The 25,502-nt window shown below is 33.8% G+C and overlaps 1 protein-coding gene across 1 annotated transcript in view; it reads right to left on the reverse strand.

The window, feature by feature from the left end:
- Positions 1-221: 221 nt before the first annotated feature.
- Positions 222-25,502, reverse strand: part of ADGRA3 (adhesion G protein-coupled receptor A3) — a 163,271-nt gene continuing 137,990 nt past the window's right edge. The window contains exons 15-19 of the mRNA XM_001368101.4: positions 13,310-13,434; positions 11,729-11,852; positions 5,867-6,012; positions 1,949-2,044; positions 222-1,787 (exon numbers count right to left, since the gene is read on the reverse strand). Of these exons, the coding sequence (XP_001368138.1) occupies positions 545-1,787; positions 1,949-2,044; positions 5,867-6,012; positions 11,729-11,852; positions 13,310-13,434 (1,734 nt within the window). The 3' untranslated portion in view covers positions 222-544. The remainder of the gene's footprint in view (positions 1,788-1,948; positions 2,045-5,866; positions 6,013-11,728; positions 11,853-13,309; positions 13,435-25,502) is intronic.

Below are 25,502 nucleotides of genomic sequence, written 5' to 3' on the forward strand. Positions count from 1 at the left end.
CAGGAAACATCAGACACAATGAATGGTGTAGAAAAATAAACATAATTTAGACAGAAAATTAAAACACACCCAACATTACTATACCAGAAAGGAAAATATTTTACTGTTTTAGTTGTTTTTCCTAAAGTCAATAAAGTTTTAAAAGATTCTTAACAAATATATTTGATTCAAATATCAAAACCAATAGCACAAATATAAAAATATAATAATGAAACAATGGGGAAAAACAAGCACTATTTATTACTTAAATACAAACTTTAAACATAATATAGACATTATAGATTCAAGAAGTTGCAAATTAGATTTACAAAATGTCCTGTTCTGCCTTGCCAAGTAAAACAATGCTAAAAAAATAAAATTCACAAAAGAACACCATCTTTTAAGTAAAAACATTTATAAGCATCATCCAAAAGTACAAAAGTTTTATTCACAAATTCTCTTCTCCACCCTAAGGTGCCTGTAAACAATTTTACAAAAATGTTTATAGATTAAAGGAATGTCTATCACAGTTTTTATAAACTTCTATCACCGAAGCACAACAATGCTACACAGTAGTTTCATGCTTCCATAATCCAGTCCTAATATTGCCGGTGCTATCTGTACTCAGCAAAGGTCCATCCTGTCCATTGCTTTTAAGAGGTCCATTCTGGATAGCCAGATTGAGGCCGTACGACTTTTGTTGGCTCTCAAGTTCCACTACTATTGGCTTTCTGACTCCATCCTTTTTGCTACTGGCAGTGATAGTTTTTTCAAAGTTCCTGCTGCTTTTGGGAAGGGTGCTGCCCGCATCACTGCTGTCCTGTTGGGGCTGGGCATACTGCCTCTCCCGGTAAGCCAAGTAAGCCTTTCTGCTCCTCGAATGCCCTTCGTTGTTTCCCGGCCGACTCTTGGGCAGGCCGTTTTGCACACTGCCTTCCACGCTGGTAGGAACATCATATGAGTATTCTCTTAGGACTGTAAGTCGGCTCGCACGGTGTCCTTTACTTCTGTTTTTATGATGTCGACCTGGGTGTCCGTTTGTTCGAAACTGAACTTCTACCGGAGCCACATGCATTTTAATGTCATTGTCTACAGAGTGTTCTGTTAGACTGTTGTCCAGCTGAGGCACGGTATTCAGTGGGAGAGAATTGCTATGGCACTGGGCTGCAGCAGCCTGCAAGTTTGTCAATTTACAGCCTTGGGAAGAATTCTTTAGACTTGATGCACTCTTGTTGGTGCATGAAGACTCTGCGCTGCTATTAGTGCATTTAGGAGCATCTCCATTTGTCCCGATGGAACTGGAAGGCTGAATGTTAACCTGCACCGAGTAGGCGCTCCTCCCAGGGCAACACGTGGCAATCCAAGCGAGCCTAACATCTTCTCTATTAACACAATGATGCATCATGACAAAAGCACTAAGGCTTAAACATGTGGCTCCAAAGAAACAACTAAAAACCAAGTCCAAAGGGTAATAGAGAGAAACAGACAAGGCCCCCAGAATCCACAAGGCGACATACAGAAGGAGCGTGAGGCTGGCGCCCAAAAGCTGAGAGTGGAAAGGGTGCTCATTCTCCAATGCGGATGTAGAGACCAGAGACAACGACATCGAATCCTGATGATTTACTTCTCCATGTTCACTGGTTGCCAATCTTTGCTGTTCCTCAGCTGGCTCTTTTAATTCAAATTTGCGTTCAGGGTGTCGTTTCAACTGAATAAATATGCTCAGAAAGTACATACAGTTGATGAAAATGATAAAGCTGGCAGGTCCATAAAAGGCGCCTATGCTAGGCTCCCAAGCCATCCAGCAGCTAAAAAAGAACACAAAACAGATCAAAATGGATGCTCTCAGAGTAAAAATTTCCACAAATTAATTTGAAAGGGGTGAAATATATAGACATACACTATGAAATCTTTCCAAAAAGTCACTTTAAATTGCATGGAAGACAGATATCTATAACAAAGTACTCACTATGGTGCATTAGGCCTACTGCCATAATTCCTGATGTTAGCTGCTGCTGTTATCCCACACACAATGATAGGGATGCCACCACCAATAAGGTAAAATCTAGAATTAAGTAAAAAGAAAAAAGGCATTAGTCCCTTTCCTGCCATTCCTAAAGGGATCATCTCCCATGACATTCTATTTTCCCAAAAATAATTCTTTGGGGAAGAGTACACTTTCTGCAATGTTATAGCATCTCATCCCCAGAGTACCTTGGCTATGCACAGTTCCACTCAATGGCTCTTCAACATTCCTGACTTTATTTCAGTTAAGAAATGTTATTCTCCATAGAGCAGTCAAAAGAGAGTAATGCAAAAATGCCAGTGGAGGTGCTTATTTCCATTATTTATTTATGCTTAAAATGAATACTATAACTTTCTCCTTCTATAATAAAATACTTATATCAGGAAACTAACATATTTTTTGGCTAGAATTAGCAGGCAGATAAATGACTAAAGAAGTCTACTTGGGTTTTAAGAATAAATAAAACTGATCAGGTTCTGCCACCTTGTGGACAAACAAGGTAGAATACTTAATGGATAAACTTTGTTGGTTTTTCCTATTATTTTAACTTATATTTACAACATTAAAGAGAGAGAAGAAGACACAAACAATTCTAAGTCTGTGCCACAACAGGGTTGGGAGAGGGAACAAAGAGGGGGATGACTCACAACCCTAACTAGAGCTGACTCTCTTTCCTTACATGCCACCAGCCTGGTGCAGGCCTTCATCACTTTGTGCACAGACTTATAATAGTCTCTTGGTTTTCTCCCTACTCCAGGTGATACTCTACTAAGTTGTCAAAATGATCTTCCTAAATCTCAGGTCTGACAATGTCTTGCCCCCCATCACACCATCCAATGAACTCCAGGAGGCCCCTGTTGGCTCCAGGATTACACATCAAATCCTCTATTTGGCTTTTTAAATACATCCTAATCTGGCCCTCCAGTTCCAACATCTATCACTCCCCTTCCTAAATTCTTAGGTCCAGCAACACAGGCCTTCTTGCAATTCATGTTGCGACTCCAAGCATTGTCACTTGTTTCCAGCTAAGAAGTCACCATCTCATGTTCCTCACAATCACTCTTAACACTATTCTGTCTGTACGTAACTGGTACTCTGTTATTTTTCTCACTGAAGTATAATTTCCTGAAAAGTAGGCCTCTTTTTGCCCCTTGCCTTCCCAGCACTTCGCATGGTACAGAGAGGGTGTTTAATAAAGGTTAGTAGACATGAATACAGAGGAACTTAGTGCAGAATTAAATGTATCCATTTTCTAATTTTATTTATGTGTGTGTATACATATATAAATGCCATTGGGACAAATGGTTGAGATTCAATTTGCAACACAGACTTTAAAATCTCACAGGTAGTTCTGGTGGGCAAAATACACTAACAATACTAATCTTAGTAATAATATTCATTAACATTAAGGAAAACCTACTTTGTTCTTATAGTCCTATGGTAAGGATACTCCTAAGCATTGGTTAGAAGATGGGGACTGGGGTGGCAAAGAGAAGTGAAATCCTGCTCTCCCCCTGAATGCAGAAACCATACCCCTTCTAACACAACTGCTCAATCCCTACACAAATTTTATTAACTGCTCAATACAAGAAAGAGGCAACTAAACACCATACAAAGGATTTAAATTAGCTCAGTGTCAGAGAAAAGAAAGGATGAGAAGTGAAACACAGGAGTAACCTGAAGAAACACAGAAACTCAGCCTCCTGAATCCCTCTAAGTTATAAAAAACAGAAATGTTCAACAGAAATGCCAGAGAAACTTCCATCTCTATCCAGTTCTGCTCTTTTTTGATCAGAGAAAGTACTAAATTGGCTCTGCAAAATTAATATTAATTTTAGACCATGTTAACATTAATGACCAATTAAATCAGTTCTACCAAAGATCTACTATCTCCTCAAGAAATAGGGGGGTGATCTTGGATTCTTCAATTATAATGCCAACAAAGCACAAACTCTGGCAAAGCTAGAAATGCTTTCTGAGTAACTTCCACAGTACTAGCTTGTACCTCTGTCATCAATCCAGTCAATCCTTTATTAAGAGCCTACCACTATATTCCAGACACGTTGATGCATGCTAGATCAATCTACTTACATTCAAGTAGGTTCATCACCAGGAAGTTGGACAATATCTGACCACAGGAATTCACAAAGGCCATTTATTATTAAGCCATAGAGGGGTTACAATCTTCACTCAAACCACTGAAATAGCATATCTTCATAGTTTGGGATTAAGTAGCATTAAGCATATAGTGACCCTACATATAAGTAAATATGTGCCAAATTATAAACTAGGTGGTGTAGTGGATAGAGCACTGGGTCTAGACTCAAGAAGATCTGAGACACTAATTATGTGATCCAGAGCAAGTCATTAATAGCTATCTGCCTTAATTTCCTCATTTGTAAATTGATAATAATAATCTCATTTAAAATAATAAATATAATCTATATCAAATAAATATAATAATAACCTACTTCCCAAAGTTGTTGTGAGAATCCAGTGAATTAATATTTGTAAAGTGCTTTGCAAACCTTAAGGTATCATATAAATGTCCTATAAATGATGTGTTTATATTTTTACTATTATCAATGTCTCCTTGTGGCATGAAGGTAGCCCTAGTTTCTCAAAGGTTATGAAAATAGAGCAGCAAGCTCTGCTGATACTTTCAAGCTGGAAAGGTTTTCAAGTATGTACTTCTCAGAGATGGTATGTCTAACATCTGAGAACCAATCTAAATTCTGAGAACTTCATTATTTCACTAGGATGGTCAGAAGGGTAATCATTTTTCAGCCAGGGAAACAAACCATCAATGACGATCTAATAAATATTTGACCTATGCTGGTGAAAGATTTACAACAACAAAAACATCAATCCATAAAATATAATAGCCTACTAGTGGGTCTATCTACATCAAGCCTCCCCTCTTCAATCTATTCAGTCACCGAAGTGATCTTCGCAAAGTGCCAATGATCCTGTCACCATTCCATCCTCCATTCTCCCACTCAATAAACTGCTATTGTCCTCAGGATCAAATACAAAATATTCCGTTTGGTATTTAAAGTCCCTCATCACCCAGACCCCTCCTACCGTTTCAGGTTTCTTATACCTAACTCTCTAACATGTACTCTTCCACTCAATGGCACTGACCTCCTGGTTGTTCCATGAAAAAACACTCCATCTCTTGGCTCTGGGCATTTTTTTTTTAACTTTTTCCCCCATACTTGGTATACTCTCCCTCCTCTGTCTCTACTAATGACTCCCTCACTTTCTTCAAGTCCCAAATAAAACCTCACCTTCTACAGAAAGTCTTCTCCAATCCTTCTTAATTCCATTTCCTTCCCTGATGCTAATTATTTCCTATTTATCCTATATGTATAGTCTAATTTATACACACACACACACACACACACACACACACACATATATATATATATGGGGGGGGAGGGGCATGTTGTCTCTTCCATTACAATGTAAGCCTCAAAGGCAGGAGTCTTTGGCCCCAATTTGGATCCTCAATACTTAGCAGTGTCTGGCATACCTCATAGAAGTTTAATAAATGTTTACTAATTAACTGACTAAATACACTTAACTGTTCTCACATATACTAGATCTTCATGATCACCTAGTAATATGGAATAGCTCGACACTCACAATCTTTAAATTGTAAAGGAAATAAACTAAGCATAAGTCCAAACCCATTTTCTTTTAAATAGAAATTCAGGTTGAAATATAACAGAATGGCTAATAAGTAATAAACAATGGCATGAAATGTTAAAATATTATGATTCATCATTACTGCATGTAACATTTTAAATATCATTTGTAGTAAAAGAACTTTTGAAAGTATGTCAAAATTTATTATACCTGAGCATAGGCCTTGGTGGAGGTGGAGGCTCATCAGGATCCTGACATCTTTTTGCCTTTTTAGTGACTTGCTTGTAGATATTTCTAGCCGTCACGCCTACCCATAGTACTGTGGCAAGTGTAGAGTAATGGAGAATTATTCCGACCTGTAGGAATAAGGATGAACAATCTACCTTCAAAAATCTACAATCTACCTTCAAAAATCTTTTAAAATTTTTACACTTTCAACAACAGATTATATTTACTGATATTCTCATTAAGCATTAACAAATGGAACAATCACTCTCACAAGCTTATTTCTCTAAGAGATTTCTAAGTTAATCATCTATTTATAAAACACACACATAGTTGTTATTGTTAGTTCTCATAATGGAATTTTTAGCAGACCAAAAAATGTTTAGTAAATTTCAAAAATTTGCTTCAAGAAAAAAAATTAACCTCTAATAATTAACTGTATCTTAATATCCTACACAAAAATTAATCCTTTGATGATCTGTTACCCATACATTTAATAATTAAGCTATATTGGGATTAAGTGAAAACGTTAATGTCTTAACATGTACTTACACCAGGGAGATTCACTGTTAAAATTTAGTTACAGAATTTTCTCTTGATGACAGTATGCTAGACCATGTAATAATACATGAAGTGTCTTATAATTCACATTTACAATTCATGATTACAAGATAGCTAAGAATTCCTGTGGGTTAAAATAATTTTTAAAATGTATCCTCAAGTATAAAAATTCATCTGTGATGGGGAAATTAGGCAGAAAATAAAATGTTAAAGTTTGTTTTGTCTGTTTGATTTTTAAGGATTACTTATTGCTTGCTTTTTCAAATTATTCTAGAGAAAATTTCTTGGGGAGAGCTGGGTAGCTCAGGGATTGAAAACCAGGCCTAGAGAGGGGAGGTCCAACATTCAAATCTGGCCTCAGACACTTCCCAGCTGTGTGACCCTGGGCAAGTCACTTAACCCCCATTGCCTAGCCCTTACCACTCTTCTGCCTTGGAATCAATACAATACAATACAATACAATATTGATTCCAAAATGGAAGGTAAGGGCTTAAAAAAATGCCTTCATGTGAGGAAATCTTCTATTTTCAGGAGATGATTTATTAATTTCAAACATTAATTTTTGAAATAACATTTTAGTACAACAACAAAAATCTGAGTAGTCTCTCCATCATTTGGGGATTTTTGCAATCACTTAAAAAAAAAAAATAGAAACCCAGCCACTAAAGTTTATTTTAGAAAAATAAGTACCATTGACTTTTGTACATTCATTAGTATGCTTAAACATAATACTTAACAAGTTTAATAAGTTCCCTTTTTGTTTCATAAAATATCAGTTAATTAGTCTCTGTCCCAAATGCTAGAACAAAACTCCAGATGATATGGAGATTAGAATAAGGTTCACCTATCAATGATGACAGGGCAGCTAGGTAGCATAGTAGATAGAAATACCAGACTTGAAGTCAGAAAAACTCTTCCTGAGTTCAAATTTGGCCTCGTACACCTATTATGTGTGTGACCCTGGACAAGTTACTTAATCCTGTTTGCCTTAGTTTCCACATGTGTTAAATGAGCTTTGCCATTAACTTTGCCAAGAAAACTCAAAATGAGGTCCCGAAGAATCAGACACAATGAAATGACTGAATAACAACAAAACAACAATTCTAGTCTTAAAAAACTGAAGCAAATACTGATTCCTAAAATTCCTAAGGATATAGTATAGTATAGTAGTAGTTGTGCATTTTCATCTATGGTGTATAGATGAGTGTGCACATATAATCAAGATGAAAAATGCTATATTGATTTCAATCCATACTGATTTGATTTGAAAATATTCATCTGGATTTCTGATTTCATCTGAATTCATCTGACATTACTTGAATAATCATCTCCTTCCCTAGTCCTAAAATAAGGAGAAATAATTCCCTGGTATAATGGTTAGAATGGGTTTGACAAATGAGGCTGTTAGTAGCTTTTAGTAGCTTTAGCATATCAAAATAAAGACAGTAAGAGAGGAAAATGTAGAAAGGAGGTAAAGCTAACACCTCATAATCAATCTCAGGAAAAAAAAAAAACACCCTAACTTCCTGCAGGGTCTCTCTCACCTTCTAAGCAGTTCCCTTCATCCACTAGCTCTCCTACATCGCCCACCCCCACCCCAGGAACCAATTACAATTCCTCAATTAGCCTAGCACCAACCAGGGGGGCAGTGCCTGTGGGATCAATTCCCTGGTCATTGATTGATCCAAATTCAGAACAAATGGAGGGAAGTCCAAATCGCTGATTGGTCAAATCAGAACAAAATTTTTTTTCAAAGTATTTCAAAGTATTGAATATTTCCTATAGCATTCTTAGGTTTTTAAAGCAAAATCTAAAGAATGTAAAACTTTTCTTGTTTAACCTCAATGAATGTCATAATAGGGGTATTTTTTCTGTAATAGGAAATTTTAAGTCATGGCAAAACTTGTGTGATAGTATATTTCTTAGAGGTTGATTAAAAGCTTCACAAAAATTGAGAACAGAAAAATATTTTGAGTGCAGTAGTGTTGTTCCAGAGTTTTCATGACAGAGCATAACTAATGTCTATTCAAAGATTCACAGAATTGAAGAGTTTGAAGGGACCTCAGCAATCTCCTGATCCAACCTCTTCTGAAGTATAAACTTCCTCTATAACATCTTGAAACTGGTTATCCAACTACCTACCTCCTAAAAGCAATTCATTTCATTTTTATAAAGCTCTCATTTTTACACTGAGCCCAAACTGCCTCTTTGTAACATCTATGCATTGGTCCTAATTTTACTTCCAGAGTGAAGCAGAACAAGTCTAATCCTGTAATAAACCTTCAAATCTTTGAAGACAATGATCACGGTCTTCCTCGAGTATTTTCTTCTTCATGTTCAATGTACACAGTTCTTAACATTTTTTTCTTTTTAAATCACAGGGCCTCCTCTCAAAATCCTAAATGCCCTTTTCTAGGCATGCTTGGGCTTATGCTTCCCTGTGGCTCCAAAAAGCTGGCACATGCACAGCCACCACAGCCCACTCAAGCCATCTCAGTGGATGGGCCTACACAGGTTGAGGGTAACTGCCAGGCCTCAAGTCCATTAGTGACTTGGGGGAGGTCCTCCCAACCAATGGACTCAGGAGAACAATCTGTTCCAGTGGCCATGAACAGACCCTGGGCATGACTGAGAGACATCTGGGCCATCGGCAGCCATCATGACTATCTCGCCACTGAACGTGGAGGATTGAAAAGCAAGATGGATTACTTAATGTAATTCTGTCTCACTCGACTCCAATTCACACCAAAGTCAGGACGCCTCCCCAGGATGCCAGGGGTGCTCAGATGAACAACTGAGAGACAGAGCTGCTACTTCAGAAACGGTGTGATCAGCACTCTCTATTCTGGCCATGAGAACTGTATTACTATATATATATATACTAAGATGGCATAAGCGGAAGAACTAAAGAAACTCCTTTCACTTCCCGTAGGAATCTAAGTATTTCCCTGTTTTCTTTGACTAAACAAAAACATGGGAAAGAAAGCGACATACATATTGGGGGACGTCAGGATGGGTAAAAAACAGTCTCTTTTTACTATGTTTCTTCATTTGTAAAGAATAAGTGTAAGCACAACAAGGGGGTTGTGAGGAATGCTCTGGAGTCCAAAGCACTATGCAAATGAAGAATCATTGCTCTTATTATTATTACACTTATTATTATTTCTAACTCTACTAAAACTATCTGGCTTTCCTTTTCTACCAACAAAATGAAAGGACTGGAATAGATGACTCGGACAGAGGTGCAATCATCGAAGATGGGGGGACAATAGCTAACACAGTGGATGGTAATCAGACCTAAAAATGTCTTGACAAGGTGCAGCCCTGAGTTAAATCTAATTCTAAAAGGGTTCAAAATATTAATAAAAATGTAATATGAGCGAGGCATGGTTGGACCACCTTTGGCTGAAAGGAATTTGTGGGGTGTAGTGAACCCCAAAACACAAAGATGATCTTGGACTGCATTCAAAGAAGCAGAACATCTAGGCCAGGCCACATCTGGAGGAGTGTATTCAATTCTGAGGGCCAAAGTCAGTTTATGAACTTTAAGAAGCGAAAAAGGTGGTAATGGGTCTTAAATTATGTCAAATGAGGATAGGTGAAAGGAACTGGAGACATGTAAACTGTTAAAAAGAAAGGTTAAGCAACATCAAGATAGCTATCTTCAAGCCTATGAAGAACAGCCATGGGGAAGGGGTATTAAATTTATTTGGCTTGTCCCCAGAAGACAGATCTTAAAATAGAATATTAACTTGGGTTTGATATCAGGAAAATTTCTTAAAAATTAAAATTGCTTAAAAAGAACAATGAATTGCCTCTGGAGGTGGTTCATGGCTACCCAAGCAGAGGGCAGAGAGTCACTGGTCAAATATGCGATGGTAAGGATTTCTTTAGAATTTGGACTAGAAGGCCCCTGGGTTCTTTTTGCAATGATTCTATCATATTTTGTAGCAGTTCTGATATATTAGGTTTTCACATGTGTTTTCAGGGTAAAAATTTTCTCACTCAATAATTATAAAACTAGTTAATAAAGTTATTTTATAAAATCAAATGAAATTCTGTTCAATAAAATTAATAAAATATATAAGGAAGTATTCTAAATAGTATAAATGTATTCAAAATCTATTCGATCTTGCAAAATTTTCTTAAGTTTGCAAAATGTATAATAGTTGTGTTATTATTTATTAATGCTATTCATTCTAATGTCTTTTCAGGACACCAGAATACAAGTATTTGCATTCCAAAGTGTTATTACATGCTTTTAGACCTATAGTCTGATCTGATTTATATACTAAGTTCAAACTTATTTTCAGACCTGTTTTACCTGAAAATTAAATGTGATCTTCTCTTAAGAATCAGTGTTAATAAGCTGAAAGGAGATTAGCATAGTACACTAGTTACCAAATTAAATGCATTTAAGCAATACATTATTTTATAGTATTACAATAAAACTAATTTGGTGTTAGAATATTTGGGGCTTAAGATTTATTTACTAGATACAAATACTGATCCTGTGAGAACAAAAGATGGTTAAAAATTATGAAGCACCATCGAGAGAATTAAATCAGTTTTCATTCTTCATCCCTAAACCCCACCAAAATGTTATATTTTCAAACAGATCTCTCAATATACATCATATTTAGAAATAGTATTCTACACAACACAATAGAAAATGAAGTGAGTAATTTCAAATTTTTCAAATAGATTCAAAATAATCTAAAATGAAGAATGTAATTGGTAGAAATGACATATACAATGGACATATATAATGAAACATGTGTAAAAAGAAATTATTTTAAAATTACATTTATTAAGGATTTTGAAATATTCCCTACATTTAGTACTCCCTGATTTTTACTCTCTTCACTGTACAAATACTTTTCTTTATAGAATGAAAGAATAAATAATATACAATACTATGAAAGTCTACCTGGGACATGTTAGTGAAGTAGTTTTATCCTAAGCAAAATTCTTTAATAATCCTTTGAATTAACTATCTGGAATCAAAATAGAGCCACTCTAGCTAGTAACTATGCTTATGAAAATCAATTATACAAGTTGCAAAAGAAATGTATTCAGAATAAATGCTTGCTAAGTGTAACTCATTTTACTTACCTCCAATTACTAAACAAAAAAAGAGAAAATATTGCCATATATGAATAAATACTTATTTTATTTGATTCTAACAAAATGTGGGAAATTACTTTTCTAGTAAGAGTTCACTGTTTTTCTCTTCTGTATAATATTGTTCTTGCTTTGAGTTTCATATTTTTTTAATAAACTTACTGCTTGGCAGATGCTGGTATTTTTGGTCTGAGTTATGCCTCCAACAAATACTCCACATGTCAGGAAAATATGAAAGCACAAATTCACTAGCATGTGCCAACTTTTAAGGCTGATTCTAATCAAACTGTTTAAAGAAAAAGGCATCATTTTAATATATAATTTAGTAAAACTTAATCATAAACAATATCACTCATTTAAAATATTAAATCATTTTAAATTTTCATTTAGAAAACAATCATCATAAACACCTTTGACTGTCAAATTCAGCAAATACTCATTTAAGAGAGAATACTTCCTTCTACATAAAAAATGTTATTATGTCTTACATTTTAAAACTATAAAAAGTATTTTATAGGGGTCAGGAAGATATGGGTCCAAGTTCTTCCTTTTGACACATTCTGGCTATGTATTCCTATCTATCACAATCTCAAAGTGCCTGAAGCAACTTCCATTGCACAGAAGGTACAGAGCTGAATTTATAGATGGAGCTTCCTCATCTGAGACTCCTCTTTAAATGATATCACAGGTCCAGTCTCTATCATATTTTATCTTATCCTATGGAAATGAACAAAAATTCTATAATATTAAATATTTTAACAGCATTACTCTATTATATGTCAGGAAGAAAAACTGATATGTAAAATTACTGTGTCCATTAAAATTTAGAGGGAAAAATAAATCTAATACAAGGATTGTGATTATCATACTAAATTATTATTATATTCAATTATAAAATTAAAAATGTTTTTTTCCTGGAATTTACCTTGGCACTTAGCTTTGTAAGCACAAAAGCCCATATACTTCAATGATATCTATCTTTTAAAATGACAAGTATTAGAAAAATTCATATACTATCTAGTGTCATTCAAATAATACTATATCTGCATGCAAAATCAATCACAAAATAAAGCTATCAAAAACATAATATAATCAGAAACTTTGGGCTATATCTTGTATCAAATAGTCTTCCCTTTGTAGAATCAGTAATTCCTGTGATTTTTAGAAATTTCATACAAGGTTTCTAAAATTTATATAAAAAACACTTTCTCCCCTTCTCCACTTTTCACATCCTTCAGATACAAAGAGACAGTAGCAAATAAAACTATGGACCACAATCCTTATTTAATACTAAAAGTTTACCTTTTGTATCTTTAGGGACAAGTAATTGTCTCACAACATTCTATCACTTCAGCTATCATTAAAGTCTCTTTCCACATGAATACTCTATTCCCAACTGTGGTTTACTGTACTAAAGGACCTCCTTCATTTTTATTTGCTGAGGCTATTAAAAAGCCAGGCCCATAAAGCTTTGGGCTTACTTAAGCATGTGTATGTTAGGACTAGTAGGAATAGGGACCCCAACCCATATTTGGCACCCCCAATTCAGTGAAGTTTGAAATGAGCCTTTGAAGGTTGAATTCTTTGCAGTGTTTGCTTTTTTAAGTTAAGTTTAAAATTCTGCTAAATCAGGGTTATTTGTATAGTATTCTGTATTAGCGTCTAACTGAAAAACATATATTCTTCTGCTTTGCTCTAAACAAATATGAAATCATAACTCATGCCATTAATTTTAATTCTTACCTGTGATGGTATATATAGCTGATGATGATCATTAACAGATTTAGGAGAAGAATTATAGAAGTAGCATATACAACAGGATGTAACAGATCAGCTGACTGGGAATATACTTCTGATCCTGTCAAATCCTAATGGAAAAAAAAAAGAAACAACATTATTCTTCCTATAGGTCCCTTAGATTAACAGCAAGGATTTTTTCAGAGCTAAAATACAGTAAAAATAACTACACCGTATCTATTTTAGATATATCCAAATTTTAGATTTTTAGATTTTCTATCCTATTTTAATTCAACAAGTATTAAGACAAAGTAATCTGTTTCTTTTATCCTTCTTTAATGTGGATAAAGAGTTCTGTGTGAGAAGACCATTCATGAATAATGCAGGAAAGAACTGTTAGAAACTTCCTATTTTTCCAACTAATATATTCCATTTGTCTCATTTTGGATATTTCCTGAATAGGGTGACTAAAAGCTAGGACAGTGTTCCCAGGGATTTAGCCCTGCATTACAGAATCAAGGTTGCTCTATATTGTTTTGTGTGACATGACTATCAAATCCTTAGGTCTAAAAAACCCATCTGTATGGATCAGAACTCCAGAATTCCTAATAAGAATACAGGACTTTAGGCTCCTCAGGTATTTCTAACTATGAAAACCAAACTAGGAAAAAGGAATAGAAGAAGGTTCTTTCTCTGCAATTTGTGAAACTGAAAAATCTACTCAAATTTTCAGCTCCTGGAACCTAGAAAGCAAAGAAATTATTTGGAAACCAGGTCCACGGTGCCAGTACTCTCCAAGTCAGCAACTGGTCAAAATCAAGAGGAAACTGAAAAGGAAAAAAGCTAGAATCGAGCAGCAGAATGGAAGAGAAATAAGGGAGCAGTTTGTCAACAGAATCAATCAATAAATCAATTTTTCAAGAAACATTTATTGTGACTACTGTTTGCTAAGTGCTACAAAAGCAGTTAACAGAGAAATATTCTAGGACAATGGGAAAATCCTCAAAGAGTTTCAGAATTTTAGTGTTTTACACAAAATTATGGAACTTAAAGGGACACTGGAGTTCATCTTATTCAACCCCCTAAATTTATGGATAAAGAATTAGGATCCAGGGGGCAGCTGGGTGGCTCTGAGATGGAAAGCCAAGTTTAGAGACCGGAGGTCCTAGTTTTCAAATCTGGCCTCAGACACCTCCTGACACAATAATACCATCTTCTTCTTTATATTTAATGCTAGTTCAACATATCTATCAACATAAAACATTTAAGAAAAAACAAATATATCAATACTCAAAAAAGTCTTTTGAAACAATCTAAAAATTGAGGTAAAAAATTTGATTATGGCAAATAAAAACATGGTTTTAGTAAACTTAAGGAACAGTTTTTAAAAGTCACACTGACAATGCTAAATCCACAATGGATTTAGAATGAGGAACATATAATTTTCAAAAGAAGAAACTGGAATTCTTAATAATACTTTGAAGAAATGTTCACTATCACTAATGAAGGGGATGCCAATTCAAGCAAATTCAAAGTATCATCTTTCACTTAGCAAATGCGGAAAATTAAAGAGAACAAATCTCAATGCTAGTGAAGTCCTAGGGAAATAAGCATACTTATTTATTGTTTGTTACTATATGACTACAAATTTGTAAATTCTTTCTAAATGCAAAGTAAAATACTGTTTCACAAAAAGCTACAAAAATAATCATATCTTTTCAACATAAAATTCCATTTTTTTTTTAGGAAAATACTCTTGAAATGTCTTTCCAAAATAAAAGGGTTGGAAAAGCATTATCAATATGAAGATCTGGAAATCAGTATTATATGTAACCCTAAATTCCAAACTGAAATATTCAATAGGAGAATGGATAAATAAACTGTGGTACTCATTAAATTAATAATCATACATTTAAGACCAACAAGCATGAAAAATGCAAAGAAACTATTACACACTACTTCAAGATTTAAAAAAAATTTATGGAAATCAAGAAGCACCCACTATGGCCACATAGGAGGAAAAGTAAATGCAAATGAATAAAAGAATAGATTCCTAATGAGGACTTAGTAGTGATAGGAAAACTGTTGTGATACTTCACACATTTAAATTTATTTAAATGACAAAGATTGGCTGAGAAAAGATGAGAAAACATACTCTTCTCCCTCCTTTAAAAAGGTTGGAAACTAAAGGAATTTTTTTAGTTTTGCTGAATCCTGCTTTTTTCTACTCACAATTCCCCTCCCTCCCAAATTGCCCTACAGTGCTCCTAGTTTGTTTCTTATTCTGTATTACAGGGATATTTGTCTAGATAGGTATGCATTTGTAAAGAAAGATAATCTTACTTTAATTAAGCTAATTTTTTCCAATTAACATTAACAATCCCATTAACATCCCACTACATTTCCTGGGCAGGGGGACACACACCTGATAACAAATATGCACAGTTAAGCAAAATAAATTCCCATACTGGCTGTGTCCAATAATGGATGTCATGTCTTCATCTAGAATCTGTCACCTTTCTGGAAATAGGAAGCCCTCTTTATCTTCAACTTCCAAAATTACAGTTTGTCATTTCATTAATCAGAATTCTTAGGTTTTTCAAAGTTATTCCATTTTACAAAGTGGTTATGAATTTTCTCCTGGGTCAGTTTACTTCAGTCTACATCAGATTATACATGTCTTCCCAATTTTCTCTGAAATGATCTCCTTGGTCTTTACTGTTGATGCTAATTTTACAATAATATTCCATCATATTCCTATTGTCAATCATTCTCCAACTGATGGGATATCCCCTTAGTTTTTAATTCTTTATCATCATAAAAAGAACTTATAGGGGCAGCTTGGTGGCTCAGTGGATTGAGAACCAGCCCTAGAGATGGGAGGTCCTCGGTTCAAATCTGGCCTCAGACACTTTCCAGCTGTGTGACCCTGGGCAAGTCACTTGACCCCCATTGCCTAGCCCTTACCACTCTTCTGCCTTGGAGCCAATACACAGTATTAACTCCAAGACAGAAGGTCAGGGTTTAAAAAAAAAAAAAGAACTTATATGTACATATAAGTTCACATGTACATATATGTATGCAAACACATGGATGTACGTGTAGAACTATATCATACATATATAACATGTTATCACAAAAACATGTGTATTATGTCACAAGTATGTACATACAAACATATATAGGGCCTTCTCTTTCTTTGAATCCTTTGGGGTACACAACTGGTAGTAAAGGACATTCACAAGTTCAGTAAGTTTTGAAGCACAGGTCTAAATTGTTTTCCAGAATGGCTAGACCATACATAGCTCCACTAATAACTAAGCATTAGTATGCTTTGCCACAACCCATACTGCCATTTCCTTTTCCCTTATTTTTGTCAATATGATGAGTGTGAGGCAGAACCTCAGAATTGTTTTAATGTGTATTACTTTTAACTACTGGTAATTTAGAACACTGCCCATTTTATCTTCTGTGATTCTCTACTCTCTTCGGTCATGAATTTATCTTTCCTTAAAGATCTAAAAGGTAATTTCTTTCTTGTTTCTCTAATTTGTTTATGATGTGACATTTGAACATAAGCAATAATATATTATTTGAAGTTTATCTTGGTACATAATGTGATCTAAACGTATTTTCTGCCCCACTGCCTTACAGTTTTCCCAGAAGTTTTTTTACTGAATAGTTAAGATTTTTTTAAATTACTGTTAATATTAAATTAAAATTTAAGAACATCATGATTAAATCTAGAATCCTTTACTTCTCTATAAGGAAATAAGCAATCTTTATCTTCATCTAAAATTATAGCTGACCATTTCATTAATCAGAGTTCTTTAGCCTTTCAAAGTTGTTGATTTCTACAAAGTTGTTTATAAATTTTCTCCTGGTTCAGTTCATTTATTCTGCATCAGTTTATACATGTCTTCACAAATTTCTATGAAGTGATCTCCATGGCTCTTTGAATTTAGTTTTAGAAGATATTCATTACATTTCCAAGAATAATTTCAACTTGAACATTATGATATGAAAAAATAATTTATTTTTGAGGATCATAAATTCTGTACTGGAGAAGACCTTAGAGGCTATCTATTTCAATCTCTTGCTTTTACAGATGTGAAAAGTGTAGTTCATAAAAAAGAGACTTGCCCAATATATTAAAGATAACAAATGACAAAATTGTGATCTGAACTCAGATTCTATCTTTCAAACCTAATGGTGATAGCCTTCCCCTATATACTATTAAAGATTAACATTAATCTAAACAAATTTACTTTTCCTGTGATTTAAAAAAAATCTTCCAAATAAAACAGGGACAGTACATAGCTAAAAGAATGGAGTTCAGATAGTAAATCTGCCAGGTACTTTGAAATAAGTAAAAGAATTATGGATTTTGACTTTGGCAAAGTATTAAAAACAGCCTTCTTCCAAAACCTTTGTTTCAATTCACATAAGAGTACTCTGAAAAAAAAAATCCTCAAAAAAGCATCATCAACTTTTATGCAACCTTCAAGAACAACTTAAGTTTCTTTCTTTTGATATTTTTGTTGGATATTTGATTTTATCTGTTTGGTTACTCCGTATTAATGCAGATCACAACTCTTCTATATCCTGTGCAATTTTTGTCCTAACACTTGGGAAAGGATAGCATCCACCTACTCAGCCATCACTAGTGAGTAAGTGCATGATAACAAAAGGTGAATTGTAAGTTTTATCAGTCAGATAGATTAAGAAACAATCCAAAATGGCAAATTAAATAACAGGAGAGGATAATAAAATTTAAAGAAGAAAAACTGTCATTATGATAATGAAATGCACAATTAAAAATCATTAACTTAGGTTCTTGACTTAAAAATCAATTAAAACATTTAGTAAAAGAAATTTAGACCCTCTCAAACAAATCAACATATTATGCAAAGTAATGCTTTTTAATTTATTTAGGTTTCTATAAGCTGTCTGACATACAGAAGGCAATGTGTTTTTAGGGGGCGGGGGGACTTAGAATATCCATGGAAGTTCTATCTCTATATATAATAGCAATATAGATTTGGGAACATTATTGGACCTCAATGTCTTCATGTAAAAAATGAGGAGGCCTTGGAGGTCAGGCATATGGTCTCTAAAGGTATTTCTAGCCTAAACTCTATAACCCTATCACCTATGCTTACCTTTAAGCAAGTATTTTTAAGTGTCCATGATTTCATTAGTATAGATGCTCCCTCAATCAATGTACATTTTATTCCTTCATGCCTTCTTATTCTGTGCATTTCTTGTCCATGGTGTCCCACAAGTCTTCTATTTAGAATGTAAGCTCCTGAGGACAGGTAATGTATAATTTTCATCTTTGTATCTCCAGGCCCTAGTATAGGAACTTAATACATGTTTATTATGATTGAAAATGAAATTTTAAAAATCTACCCAGTAGGCTAGAAATCTTTCTCTTGTTCTTCTTAAATATAATAACTGCCTAACTTCTTTTGTCATCATTTTCCTACCAAGGCAGCTGGATACACAATAGAAAGAGAGCTAGGTATGGAGTCAGGAAACCCTGAATTCAAATTACAACTTCTGTAATCCTGAACATGGCAATGAACCTGTCCGCTTCAGCTTTCTCAGCTGTAAAATGGGGATAAGAGTGGCATCTCCCTCTCAGGATTGCTGGGAGAATCGAATGTGGTATATTTGGGAAAAGGGCTAAGCAGGGTGTCTGGTACACTCTAGGCAGGAAATGCTTATTCTCTTTCTTTTCCTTTCCTCTAAACATACAATTATAATTAATGTCCTTTATAATACCACTGAATTAGAAGTTGCCACTAATAACACACCAATGCCTACTTGGGTTTTTTCATGATTCTGCTAGCTTCTAGGTTCTCTGTAATTTTAATTCCATTAGGATCATGGAATTCTAGGATTTATAACTATATAGCACTTCTAGTCAAACAATGGCATTTAAAGGGAAAGGCTCTGCAACATTAAAGAGGTTGAAATTCTTTAAAGTACTATTCAATATCCCAAATAAATCAGTCTAATGTCCTTTCTCTTATTCAATTTCAGGCCTACTCCATTATTCATCTTCAGCATTTGTCCCAGGTTCTCACACCGACAGCTTAATTTGACACGCTGCCAGTCCAGCTTGTCAGAAGTAGGATAGGTTTCTTCTACTTTGTTTTTCCAGTGTGGATAGTGAGGCAGATCTCTTTCACATTCCTGTGGTTTTTATTAAGCTTGGTATTCTTCTTGCATTCATTGTTATTAGTATGGTTATTGCCTATGAACAGGCACATTAGAGAACTTCATCATTAACCTTTGATGATTGGGATGTTAAAAAAGACTTTTTTATAAAACAATGACTGGTGAAGAGCATTGAAAAACGTGTACCATCTTGGTAACCTACAGACTGATGTAAATACTCAGAAAATTGTTTTTAAATTTTCCCTCTGCTATGGAATCTCACATAATTTTCTTGTACCCATATTGAAATAAACTTTGTCGAAAAAGAAGTACTTTAGGGATGTATTTTGTTCTCAAATATTATCTTGCAATAACCAAACACTAAACAGAGGAGTTAGGATATTCTTAATAAGCTATATGACATTAAGATAAGGTTCGTTATAGAAAACAGCCTGCCTCTAAGAGCCTTCCTGCTAGATTTACATAAAAATAATTTGCTTAATATGCGCATATACCATTATAGTGAAAAATCTAATAGTCATGAAAAACTATGATCCCAATGTCTTCTTGGTTAACCTCAGCCCTTTTTTTTCAGTAAAACATTACGATCCCCACCTCCCCCCTTATTTTAAAACATGTTTTTAAAACCATTATTTCCAACAAAGATTTCTTTATGTTAGTTGGTTCTTTCATCTCTTGTCCAGCAGTTCTTCATGCTATGTTGTATTAATTGTAAAAGTGACAGTTGACAAATGAGACTAAATTTCAAAAATAAGAGCAGATCTGTTCTATTTCAAATCTGTTGCTGTTTGTTTTTCCCCTTCCAGTTTCATCCAAACACACATATCTATAGATAATATGAACTAGACAGATCTCATGTCCAGCTTGCTAATGGTTCATTTTCTCTTCACTCGGTTTCTATGGTTTTCTATGGTTGCTGTCATTCTTTGGCATTTTTTGTCACTTGGCCCTGCAGTGCTCTGCAAATAATCTTGTACTTTAAGCACTGCAACTGGCTGCTATGTTAAGGAGATTGATTATTTGCTATCTAGAATGATTTCTGGGATCTTTCAGATTCCTCATTTTCATGAACATTTTAATGAGCTGGTTTTTTGACTTATTTATTTCTCTTTTTTTTTTCGGTCTAACACTTATTTAAACAGCCTAGCATAGTTGAAGCTACTGCAGTTGTTAGACAATGTCTTTTTTTATCCCCTTCATTATTCTTGTTTAGTGTTTGCTCTACCTCTTTCTACACATTTTATGATGTAACTATGGACAGTTTCTGCTAAATTCCTAAGCTTATCTTATATCTTCAAAAACAATTCCAGTGGAACACAAGTTTTGAAGATAAAGTTCTACCATGCAAAGTTTTTATTATGTTTTTCAAGGAAAAAAGAAACTAGAGGAATTGTATTTTCAGAGTACTTAATCAAGCAGTAATTCTTCACTATTTTATAAGAGAATGAATAACTATTAAAACAAAGAATAAAAAACTTAACTATAGTGTGGAAATTAGAAAATGGGATACTTTCTTGTGACAATTGAATTAATTACTATGGACTCATAAAATATGAGCAGATGCTAATAAGAACAAAGTAAAAGAAGGAAACAACCATGGCCTACTATATCAAGTACTATGGTAAGCAATTACAAATATTATCTCTTTTCATGCATGTTTTTTTTTTTAAACCTTGCCTTCTGACTTTGAATCAATATTGTACATTAGTTGCAAAGAAGAAGAGTAGTAAGGGTGAGGCATTGGAGATTAAGTGACTTGCTCAGCATCACAGTACTAGTAAGTAATTGAGGATTTGAACTCAGGTCTTCCTACCCCCAAGCCCAGCATTTTATCTACTGGGCCACCTAGATGCCTCAGAAAGGCACTTAAAAAAATCAGTGTATTAATATATAAAATCTCTTAGAAATGGAAGAACCCATAGTCTTTGAGTTTCTATTTCTTAAAAAGGAAACAGACTATAAAATCTATAAGATGTGATTAACTCTAATGATTAATGGACTATAATCAATCTTGTTTCATTTAAATCAATACCACATTTGTAATAAAGTTCATTATCAAAATCCATGATTAATTATTGAAAAGACAAAGGTAAAGACATCTTATGTACTATTTTCCTCACCAAAATAGAAAGATAAGCAACAAACAGAAAAAGAATCCTAAAAGTACAAGCACAAGAGAAAATAAATACTGATTTAAGGCTTTGTTTTATTTTGCTTTTTCCTCAAAGACTCATTTTCTAAGTACATTAGGGAAATAGGAGAAGGCACCTTCTAACATTCATTTTCTCATCAGAGAACAAAGAAAGTCTAAGATCTACTTCACAATATAAATTTCAATAAAGAAAAGATACAGACATCATTTATAGATACTGGAAAATGCTCTTTAAAATTATAGAATTTTTTTTCAAATAAGAATATACATTCAATAAATTCAAAAAGCATGAGCAGCAGGGCAATGAGCCATGGAAATTAAAGTGGTAGGAATATGAAAATGAAAAAAATACCACTTTTATCTTAAAAGATACAACTTCAATAAAAATAATTAAGATACAAGGTAAAGGTAAAAAGGGTAAAAGAGAGTTCTAAATAAGAGCTATGAGAAAATTTGAGGTGGGAAAATCTGGAATCTTCAGGGAAGCTTCATGGAGGGAATTAAAACATATAAAAAGTTCCAAATAAAAAGGATTTTTACAGTTAAGAGGTTGGGAAGAATTATACTGCAAAAGTTGGGAGAATCTGTATGAATGCAATTAGGATGGTATGAAAAATAGCATAGTTCAGGAAGCTGGCAGTCTGCCGTCCTCTGTACTTGAAGAGGACCAAAATGATCTCCCTGGGGATGTCTTTCAAGGGTAGCATATATTAGATTAGGTAATTTCCAATTGCACAGTCACCTGCCTTGCTCTCCCTTCTGGAGAAATTCATGTCCAGTGGCAAAACAAAAGTCAAGATGACTGGTTCTGAGTTCTTGCTGAAATGGCTTCTTGGGGCATAGCTGCTGAGCGTGCTACTTCTCTCCTGACAGAGGTGATAATCTAAGGGTGCAGAATGAGGCAAACATTTCTGGACATGACCAATGAAGGAAATTTTTGTGTGCATGTGCTTAATCTGTTATGCATATTTTAACGAGAATTTTGTTTCTTTTTTACTCCCCTCTGGGGTTAGGGGAGGGAGGAGTAAGGAAAAGAGAAAACTGGATTTTGAAAATATAATATTTTAATTTAAAAATGCTAAGATAATTGAGGACAGGAACTGTTTTTGTTTTTTCTTCATCCCTCCCATGTTAAGCAAAGTACTTGGCCTGTAAGAGTATTTCCTCCCCTAATTTGGGTTCAACCCTTCCAGTTTCATGAGAATTAGGCAACAACTGGAGCCTCAACTTGGTAAGCCTTTTGATACTTAGTTAATACAATCTTCAGGCAAAAATTCATCCAATCCACCACTAGTTCCATCCTTGACATCTTTCTGGCTTTACAGAATCAATCAGGGAAAGGGTGCTTTAGTGGAGATCTTGGGTGGAGCTTGAAAGAGATAGATACAAAGCCTATACAAACCATGACATTTTAAATTTTCTTAACTGCCAATTCAGGAACCTAAAGGAGGCATGGTGACTATTCTAACTACTATTATGGATTTAATAATTTTTATTCTTTAGTTTCAATAATTAAACTGACTTGCTCTCTTTCAATATGGGGATTCCCAACATGGATATAGATTGTAAATTATATATGCCTCTTCATCTTGTACAGTTGTGCTTACACAATCATTCCTAAAATCCTCCATTAAGTCATGAGGAATTACTTGAGGGGACAGATTATTTTCCTTTTCTTTGCATTCCAACACTAAGCACAAGACCTGGCATTGGCAAGTATCCAATAAGTGCTTGACGGTTTGATTTGATAAAGGATATAGTCAATACTTTGGAAGTCTAATTAAATGTTTTAAATGTCTCTAGACAAAATTCTGTTTTTATCAATAACAGGGGTAGACTCTGTTAATTAACAATTTTTCTACCTTTCTCCTGTATCCAATACCCTCCAAACTTCAGGCCCTATAATATTTTATGATCATACCTGTTTAAATTTTCTGCAGTAATAATTCCTATATCTCACTCATGCTCTAGCTCCAACAATCAACTAAATAAAAATCAAATGAAATCAAAACTTTTTTTAAAGAGACTGATTCCTTTGTGGATAAGAGTGAATGAACTTATTTTAATGAATTTTCCATTCAATAGAATTCATCAGAAGAGTATTTTTCCTATATTATCATTAAGAATATGTTTAATAATACTCCTAAAAATAATATTTTACTTATGTAAAAATATCTAAAATAAGAAAAAAGAAAAAGAAATAAAAATTAAGGAATTAAAATCTCAAAGTTAAAAATTGCTTTGTAATATTTTTTCAACTTTATATAAAATCTTTCATTCTTCTAGCTTCCTAATATTCATACTAATTATTTTGGGAAACAACTTAAAATTTGTTTTACATATCCTTGACCAAATTATAAAGGAAAGATTATATTATTTTCTCAATACTCTTGATGTATATCACTTTGTTACCTCTGGGTGGCACAGTTATATTTAAGAAAAATTAATGGAAAATCTTCCTTAAACATAAATAACAATCACTACTGTATTTTAGCTTTGAAGAATAGTGCATTACACATTTTTTTTAAAAAGATGAAATATAAATACACCAGATCAAAAAATGGTCTAGTCCTTTCAGAAATGGATTAAATCAATTCAAATATTTTAAAATAATAGCTCAGAAGTTCAAATACAGAAACATTAAATTGATGATAGATTGAATGAGAAAAACTCAAGCTACAGTGTATCATACCAATTGTGCTGGCTTGAAAAATCTTTTTCATGATCTGTATCTCATTCTTTTTTTTTCTACTTAATCCCTGTGCAAGTATGAAACAATTTTTTTTCATTTTACATTAATATTTCTTTCATTCTTTTTGCTTTATTAAGATATAGAATATCATATACTTAAATCATATATTTTCTCAGAAATTCCAACCTTGAAAGAGGAAATGTTTCTCATGACATTTTATATGTTGTGATGATAAGACTGCTTTCTAAATTTGTCTTTCTGAAATGTCTCATTACTTTATGGCTATATCATGTAAATCATTAAAAATTTCATACCATATCAGTGACCGGCAAATAAATACATTTGCAGAAGAGAAACTTATCAGGCCTGGTTACACAACAAGCATCACAAAGATGGCTGAGAAGACAATGTGCTCCTTTAGTTCCTACCTTCTTGTTGCATATATTACTTTCTAAGATTGTACAAGCTAGCTTAGACCGAAAAGGGAGCAAAATTTAAAGCAAATAGGACCAAGAAAGCTAGGGAAAAGTTGGCACCATTCTAATTTTAAGATTGTCTGGCTGTATGTGAGTAAATCTGTCTGTGAATGTATCTTAAATGGAAAAGAATAGAGTTTAAGGAGAAAGAAGAGAAACTTTAAAATATTTTTGATAAAAGTTCCTTTCCTTTCGTTGCTTAACATTCATTGTAAATTGGAAAGAGAGAATACTAGATTTAATAATGAAAATCACAAGTTTTGGTTCTCCCACTATAGTTTCAAACCATTCATATTTTTTAAAATTCTTTCTTGTTAAACAACCACTTACCAACTCCCACATATATACCTGTCTACAAAGGCCTTAATTGATGAATACATCTAACAATTATGTCAAAAATACTAACTTTTAATTGTAAGATAATTTTCATTTATTTTAGCATGATTTACCTATATAACATGAACTACCTTTTCTAATTCTTTAGTGTAAAAATGCATTCAGGCAGATCAATAAATAGCTTAACCAAAAATACTAATTAAAAAGCTCCAGGGACCCATGAATAACCAACAAAAAGTTTAAATCAATAGATAATAACATAAGGCAGGCTAAATTGTCATCAAAAACTCACCAAGTATTACATTCCTGCTACCTATAGAAATAGCCACTATTAGTCTAAATTTAAAAGGAAATTAA

This window comes from Monodelphis domestica, chromosome 6 (genome assembly GCF_027887165.1).
Source record: "Monodelphis domestica isolate mMonDom1 chromosome 6, mMonDom1.pri, whole genome shotgun sequence".
NCBI classification, from domain to species: domain Eukaryota; kingdom Metazoa; phylum Chordata; class Mammalia; order Didelphimorphia; family Didelphidae; genus Monodelphis; species Monodelphis domestica.